The following is an 8632-nucleotide window of genomic DNA, read 5'->3' as shown; positions in this document are numbered from 1 at the left end:
AAGTTGAATTGAATCATAAAAAATAAAAAAAGAAACTGGAAATGAGATGTATAAGTTTATTATTTATATAAGCAAAGAAAAACATATTGTATTTGTAAATACTTATAAATATAAGAACAAACAGTCTATATAAAGAAAGGAGATGATAATTCAATGAATTTAATATTAAAAGAAGTGTGCTCAATTACTTATGTTGACATATTAATGATTGCACGACAAATATATATAAAATTTAAGATCGAGAATCTTACTTTACTTAACATGTTAAATGCTACAGCAGTCCCTTTAGACAGACCTTAAATTTTTCGTTTAAACCATGTCGAACATCATGCCTAAATGGAGGCTCAACAAAAGAGATTTAATGCTTAATGTATTAAAGAAGTTTTGTGTATGCATCAAAATAAAATACAATTAATTAAAATATACATAAAAAATTTTTTAGCAAAGAACAAAATTTTGTTTATAAACATTACTTACATTTTTCTTTAGATAATTTGCTTACACATTATATTATTTTTTTGTATTTATATTATAATTATTCTGTATATATATATACAGAGATATATTAAATTTTCCGCTCTTTTTCTGCGCATGTATTTTTCCCGGTGAGAAACAGTATTTCGCCATCAGATAGCGTGTATAGCGATGAATACTACGAAAATATCAATATTTCAGAAGCAAATCAGCAACTATATTCTTCGTTAAGTGACAAAGAAACGATTATTAATTATTTTATTATAATAAAAAATAAAAGAAAATTATTTTTACAATATTTAAACAATATTACTTTGATAAAAGAATAATCTTTTTACTTCGATTAATAATATTATTTTAAGCAACCGGAAATAATAAGAAATTGAGAGGGAAAACGAGTATTTTTAGGGAAAATGCGTAATACTATTGATTTATGTCAAGAAAGTCTAATTTTCTACGGTTAGCATTTAGGCGAATTTTACACATTACTGATTCGCGTTATTAAAAACGATCGTTTTTATACTATCATAAGAATAATCGTTGCGTAGAATAACAACTGACAAGGATGAATCCGCAAAAAAGGGGGCCGCCATTTTAAAGCGTTTAAACATCGTGGCGGCATTACGTTGTCCATGTGTCAACGATAAATATTAGTTGTAAGGTATATTAATTGAGAAAAAATACGAATAAGAATGAGAAAAATTTTATAATGTATATTTTTTTGAATAAGGATTTAATTCATACAACAAATAAATAAAAAATTCATTTCTATTGGAAATACGACAGATGTAGTACAGTCAACGAACGAAGTATTATCCTAACAGTGAGGAAACAATCTTTTTTGATAGTTTAAACGATAAAATCGGACTAAGCGCTTCATGAGAAATATTCAGATTTTAAAAAATTGATACGATTTTGCGAAGAGAGTTAATATTTTAAATGAACCGTTCAAAAGTTATTTACCTCTTAAGGTTATGTATTATTACCGCCATTAGGACCATTTTGAATGTTACTGTACTAGCCAACGAAGAAACCAAGTGGTCGCTTCGAACAGTCGCGGCCTAATAAAATATCGTACTGATTGGGTGCAATTATGCTCGAGGACGATCGTTCCTGAAATACAAGAAATTTCTTTGTTTTCTTTTATTCTTGTTTGCACATTCATGCATCTTTTTTTATGATAAGATTTTTCTCAATATGTTTTTCAACTTTAAATTCGTTTAGGTATCTATTTGTTTATTAGTCGTAAGAATCTAGCAAAAATAGGATATTCCGTAGCAGTACAAATGATAAAACGTAAACCTGTCACGGTGGATAAGAAAATTTTTAAGAGAGAAAGAGATAATGAAAGTGAAAGAGAGAAAGAAAAGGACAGAGTAACGACGAATGAAATAAAGAAGGAAAGAGATAGAAGATAAATGCGTTTCTGCTATGAACTTATAACCTTCGTACAAAGTGTACGAAGATATAAAAGCTTATACGATCGAAATAAATTTGGTTAAGAGAGAAAGAGAGAAAGAAATAGGGAGAGGGTATGCTTTGACGATGCCATATCGAGCGTTGCTCCGAATGAAGAGCCTTTTTTAATTGTTTACGTAAAGCCTCGCATCCTGATTGTCATACGATGCGACTGCATGCCCAACGCTCGAAACCCGGACCGGTCGCTTCGGTACAGACGCTTACAATAAGCCTATCAGATAGATGACATTAAATGAAAATTCATAGGCTTTAATCGCAATGTTGTGCATGGGGCATAATAAGAAACTTGTAGAGAAAAAAAAATTGGCCCGATTTGGTGTATATAATAATCGTGTTAAATAAGGTAGAAAGAAGTTATGGATAATCGAAAGTGAATTTTGTGAGATAGGAGAGAGCGTTAACGGGACTCGACTGTACCGTGGACGCCACTGGCAGCCACCAACGGCCGCTCGTAGTACAGTCAGTCGAATAAATATCTACGACTGGTCTAGGAAAAATTCGAAATCGATGGGTTCGATCGAAAAATTATGAGTGGGGCGTCATGAGAAACTTGTAGAGAATAAAAAACTAATACGATTTGGTGTATATTGTAAACGTTTTTAACGTAGCCCCATCAAGTTATCCGTATGCAAAGATAGGGAAGCCTAACGCGCGAGGATTAACTTTTACGAGTGAGTGTACCAACGGACGCTACGGGAGTCCGCAGCCGGCATAGGTTCAGTTGGTAGCAGTACGCACAACGAGAAGCATTACCATGGCTGATATCTCTAAGGACGAGATCCGTAAGGAGATCACCGGTAAGTAAGGATATTCTTTGATATACTCTATTTCGTGCGGTGAATCTATCCTATATGTTATCCCATCAATTAATCCTATTAATTGCGCGTTAACCCGTACATCCGAATGAATAGGAAAACTGGCTCTTTCCTCTTGTGACGTGACGACTTTAGCGCGCACGTATGTGGCCAAGTGGCGTGCCCCACGCCGGCCATTACTAATCGCGCCGACCGATCCCGCTCGTATTTTCCATCTACGTAGGGAATCAACGACGCGTTTACTTTTATCGTGAATACGTTCTACGTGATCTGCGAATTTTTCTGAATTTTTTTTGACTCTGCTAATTATCGCCATTTCTTCTTGGTTGCGACGCAACGAGCTTTCTTTTTCCCTCTATATCGTGTGTGTATATATGTACATGATATGTGTACACACACACAACACACACATATATGTATGTATGTATGTATGTGCGCGCGTGTGTGAGTGTATATGGATGAGAGGTGCCTTCCTCCGCCCGCTATACGTCGCGTTCGTGGCGCGCGAGCGAAGGTGCTCTTATACGTAGTGCGCCTATGTGTTTGTAGTATCTTCTCTCTCTCTCTCTCTCTCTCTCTCTTCCTCTTTCCCTCCCTCCCTCTCCTTCTCTTTCTCTTTCTCTTTCTATCTTCATTTTTCTCCAAGATATTCTCTCTCTTTCTACGTCGCGTTTTACTTCAATACACGAATCTATTTTATTCGCAACTACACGGGCGGCTATGTTTTCACCTTTAACCTTACGTTTAGTCAATCATATTTTCTCTTTCTCTAAGTCCATCTTACTTTTCGTGTTTTAATTTTTTTTATTCCTGAGGATTTGTCGTCATTATCGTGTCTGATATTGTCGTCTACCTATCTACCTATCTACCAACCTACCTATCAACGCTTTGAGCGAGCGTGCAACCCTCCAACTACGCGAGTATTTGCGACCATAATCCGTCCTTTCCCGCCATAGTCATTCATGATCGTCACAAGAGACGGAAAAGCGATGACAAAGCGCGTAATATACTCGTATTTTAATTTTTTTTTAAATATTTTTCTTCGAAGCAAGAAACAAAGAGATCAAGGAAATAAAGAGAAAAAAAGAAAGATAAAGAGAAGTTGATTTTTATCGCCCTCGACCGTCACCGCGATTATATGCTTCTATCCTTCCCCCTCCCTTAAAGAATTTGCGGTTGTTATTTCAACGTGTATGTAACGGATAATTCGAATTTGATAGTTCGATCGAAGTAATTGGTTTTTCATCGTTTTATTGGACAATAGTAATTCCTGTTATTCTGTTTACTTTCAGAATTATTTTCATTATCGGATTCGCGCGACCCCTCCGTTCATCCAACCGGCATGCATTATAGCGATTCGTCGCCATTTGCACTCTGTATTTACCGAATACCGCGGCGGGAAATTTGATGACTTTTAGTATCAGTTTATGTGTACCATGAACTTGAACATTGAATATTGTCTTTCGTTCCTATAAGATATTTCACTTTTTATTTTATTGATTAATGACTCGTTTTTTTTCTTTTTTATATATTTTACATTGAACAAAAAAAAGAAAATGTTTCGAATAAAATTTTTTTATGGTTTTCCATATAAGCCCGTAATTATGACACCGAATTAAGTCTAAAAATTATAATATATTTATTTATGATTTATTTTGTAATAAAAGTAATTGTGATAAAAAATAAATCAAAATCAATTCAAAAAATTTTTTTACTTCAAATTAATCTATTATCATAATTATATTTTAATATTTCTTGTTCTTTTATTTTAAGATTATCAACATTTGCAAGGCTAATAATAGAATAACAATTGTAATTATATAAATTATTTTTTGCAAATAAACGGATAAACTTGTTATTCATTTAATCTTTTTGCCAAGATGCTTTATTAGAACTTTGTTAGCAGTAAATGAAGTAAATATTCTTATTATGGTAATATATTCGTGGATATAATTGATGTGATATGTAGTAACTGGTCATATAACATTTACAAAGAAATAATAAAAATGAAAGTCTTAAATATTAATTTCTTGAAGAACATTATTATCTTTGAACTATTACGAGATGTGTGTTATCATTAATTGTATATTTTTCAGCAATTTTAAAAGATGCAGACCTTACTACAATGTCAGCGAAGAAAGTAAGACAACAGATAGAAAAAAAGTTAGATGTCGATCTCACAGCAAGGTAAGCAATGCATATATTTATACTTCGACAAGAACAAAATTGAAGTTTTCTGAATAAGTTTCTTAGTAAATTTGATTAATTTGTGGTGTATGTTGTGGATGCAGCAATTACTTCTACTTGTTGATCTAATGTAGGAGAGAATATCTTGTATCCAAGAGTAAAATGAGGAAATCTGAATGAAATTTGTCTGTCATAAATTTTCATCTCGTTCCTCCTCAAACAAATAATTAGTCTTATTTGTATTTTATGAAAACATACTAGTTGAGATATTATAATTTGAAAATTAAATCTATTACATTGTTAAATTTCGTATACAAACATGTTTTTTATTATTTATATAGAAAGGAGGAAGTAGATGATTTAGTTATGGAGTGTTTACAAGAAAAGCAAGACAGCGGAAAGAAAAAGAAGAAGGCTGCTAGTGAAGAATCAGAAGACGGAGAGGAGGAAGAGGAAGAAGGTTCAGAGGAAGAAGAAGAGGAGGAGGAAAAGAAGCCCGCAAAGAGAAGTCCAACTAAGAAAACATCCAGTAAGCGTAAGAAGGATTCTTCTGCTGATGAAGAAAGTGCTAGTGACGAAGATGCCAGCGACGAAGAGTATAGTCCACAAAAGCCAAAGGCTACACCTAAGAAAGGTACGAATAATTTTAAATTGTTTATCTGTTATTTTATTCTTCTAAGGTGTTTGTTAGTGGTTTACTTTACTTTTTAATACATCTTCATTTTTCTATCCTATTAGGAAAACCTGGTAAAAAGGGTAAGAAAAAAGGTAGTGATAGTGATAGCGATGAAGATTGGGGTAAAAACAAAAAGGCTCCTGGAAGCACTGCTAAGAAAGGTGGTGGTAAGGGCAAGGGTGGAGGATATACTCGTGCTATTACATTATCTCCTGAATTAGCAGCTGTTGTGGGTGCTGATCAAATGGCTCGACATGAGGTTGTTAAGAAAGTATGGAGTATTATCAAAGAAAGGAATCTTTATGTGAGTATTTGTATATCTATGTAAGGTATATGCATATATAGTAATATATTTAATTTAGGCTTTGATATTTAAGATATATGCTTAATCCTTTTATGCAACATTGTTTATATTACAGGACCCGAAAAACAAACAATTTGCAATCTGTGATGACGAATTGCTGAAAATAATTGGTGTTAAGCGTTTTAGAACCTTTGGAATGATGAAGTACCTCAAAAATCACTTTTTAAATTAAATCACTCAATCCCGATCTCTGACAGGTTATAAACATTGTATAACATATTCCAAGGCGAACTGTGCGCCTCCATCTTTCTCACACAATACATGCATAAATACATATACATGAAAACACAAAACATATTTGCGAATAAGACTAGCCATGTTTACATCATTCCGATGTGCTCTGTGTCGATCATGATAACGGCTCTTTCTCTCTCTCCCTCTTTTTCTCCGTCTCTTCTAAATATTGTATTTAATTTTTATGATTTATGGGAATAGTTGAATTGCCTTATAAAAGAAAAGGTAAATATAAGTTTAAACAAGAACGTCCCTTTAATGTTACAAGTAGAAACTTAGAGCTGTTATCAAGATCTTTAAATGATTTCGAAATGTGGATGATAATTGAGGTGGCCAAGGGATTACTAAACCAATCTTATTTTGTTACATTTAAAATGTTATATCTTATAGTCCGCGCGGTGGTCTCTTATAAATAATAACTTACATACAATGATTTATATACTTTAATATTTGTACACCATGGCTTTTTAAATATGATTGTTGTGTATACCTACTTAGAATTGAATTAAAAAGTTTTTGTTTATTTTTATCAAGTAATGTATTTTTTCGAATCTTCAGAAACATAGGTTTTATTTATTTAATTAACACAATTATCTGTATAGCATAACTTAATTAAAATAATGTTTACTTTAGTGTTGTTAAAACATTTGGACATGTTTTATCTTTTATAGCTAATTTGCTCTAAGAAACACAAATCACGTATTGTTTTTAGGAATACTTATTAAATAATCGTCTCAAAGTTTTGAATCCTTCACTATAGTCAGCAGACCTGAACCCTGTTAAAAATCTATAGGATGAGTTAGGTTGTAGCATAAGGAAGATACCAATAAGATCAAAATAGGAATTAAAAATACGTTAACCAGAAGAATAGGGACGAATGCCAGAATATTTAAAGAAAATTATTTTAAACATGCCAAAGTGATTGCAACATGTTCTTAAACAAAACTGGAGTCAAACCAAATATTAGAATTATTATAATTCTATTTACTTTTGTTAATACTTGTATAATAATATTGTTCTGTTAGAGATATCCATAGGTATCTTGTTTACTAGATATTTTTGTAATACAAAAAGTTAAGTGTTTTTGTTTTTGTTATGCTATATAGATAATTATGGTAATTAAGAAAAGCAAACCTATGTTTCTAAAACCTAGAAAGAGTGTAATAGTTGTTAAAAAACATGAAAATGTTTTAACTCGATTTTAAGTGTACAGAGCAATCATATTTAAAAAATCATGGTGTTCGAATATTAAAGTGAGTCACTGTTCATGGAATATTCAATAAAAAAAAGATGTATTGTGGCTATGCAAATAAGATGTTCATAAGAAAAAATATATTCAGACATACAAAATTAAATAATAAGAATTAAACACGTCTGAATAATTGTTTTTAAAAATTATTGTTAATTTTATTATGTGACATCATTATCTCTCATTGATTTATAACTTTCATATATATCTTATTATTATTAGTACCACTATTACTACTACTACTACTACTGCTATTACTACTATTACTACTATTACTACCTTTGAAAAAGTTCTACTTAGTTAAAAACAAAGTGACCGCCCAATGTTATATAAAAAGAAAAATCAGTGTTCTATTTTGAACTTTGGAACTTGTGCATATTGTTGTGCTTTATATACGGTCGGCACAAGTCTTATTATTTTACATATGTTATTTTCAACTTATTTTTAGATTTCATTATAAACAATTTAATATTCGAGAAGATTATATCTGCTCATAATCTTATTATATGCATATAAATTGTTTCTTTTTTGCCACCAAAGGGTTAAAGAAAATACTTGAAGAAAAAGGTTGATCGAATAGAGATAAAAATGAAAATTAAAAAGATAGAGAAAGGGGGAGAAGACGAAGGAAATGAAAAATAAATAATAATAAAGAAATAAAATAAATAAATAAATGAATAAATAAATGAATGAGTAAATAAATAAATAAATAAAGAAAGGAAAAAAAAGAAAAAATGGACAGATTTACGATTATGCAAAATAAACATCCTGTACCTTTTCTGTATAATAGCTACATTATACACTGAAATTAATTCTTAAGCGAAGTTTAATTGTATTATCGTGTAATTAATATTACTGTCGTAATAATAGGTTTCTTGGTGTAAAAAAATTGACCTAACTTTTAAGATCTAATCCTAAAGTGATGTGTATTCAGTAAAAAGTTAACGACATATACATTAAAAAAACATAATTATAATAATAATAATTATTATTATTAATGATAATAATAATAATAATAATAATAATAATAATAATAATAATAATAATATTAATATTAATATTAATAATAACGATAATAATAATATTATTAATGATAACGATAATGTGCTTGAAGCGAGATCGCAACACAATATCGAAGAAAAAAGTTAAAAAAA

General features: G+C 30.9%; 1 protein-coding gene and 1 long non-coding RNA gene across 2 annotated transcripts; both read left to right on the top strand.

Moving 5' to 3' along the window:
• The first annotated feature begins 2642 nt into the window (after window positions 1-2642).
• Window positions 2643-8061, top strand: LOC122522247 (upstream activation factor subunit spp27). The gene is made up of 5 exons (XM_043643139.1): window positions 2643-2750; window positions 4865-4955; window positions 5297-5589; window positions 5694-5935; window positions 6051-8061. The coding sequence occupies exons 1-5, from the start codon at window positions 2708-2710 to the stop codon at window positions 6165-6167; spliced, it is 786 nt and encodes a 261-aa protein (XP_043499074.1). The 5' UTR covers window positions 2643-2707; the 3' UTR covers window positions 6168-8061.
• LOC122522248 lies at window positions 3167-4766 on the top strand. Its single transcript, XR_006305020.1, has 2 exons — window positions 3167-4031; window positions 4542-4766. It is a non-coding gene; the product is annotated as an uncharacterized LOC122522248 (long non-coding RNA).
• Window positions 8062-8632: the final 571 nt, after the last annotated feature.

The sequence above is a fragment of the Polistes fuscatus genome, unplaced genomic scaffold (genome assembly GCF_010416935.1).
Source record: "Polistes fuscatus isolate 324 unplaced genomic scaffold, CU_Pfus_HIC Scaffold5, whole genome shotgun sequence".
Lineage (NCBI taxonomy): Eukaryota > Metazoa > Arthropoda > Insecta > Hymenoptera > Vespidae > Polistes > Polistes fuscatus.
This window is presented reverse-complemented; position numbering and strand designations above follow the sequence as displayed.

Excerpts from the sequence above, each read along its gene's own strand:
- LOC122522247 (XM_043643139.1), top strand. The coding sequence starts at position 2,708 with ATGGCTGATATCTCTAAGGACGAGATCCGTAAGGAGATCACCG. Across the intron at positions 2,751-4,864 it reads GATCCGTAAGGAGATCACCG|CAATTTTAAAAGATGCAGAC; the intron begins GTAAGTAAGGAT and ends TATATTTTTCAG. Across the intron at positions 4,956-5,296 it reads GATGTCGATCTCACAGCAAG|AAAGGAGGAAGTAGATGATT; the intron begins GTAAGCAATGCA and ends TTATTTATATAG.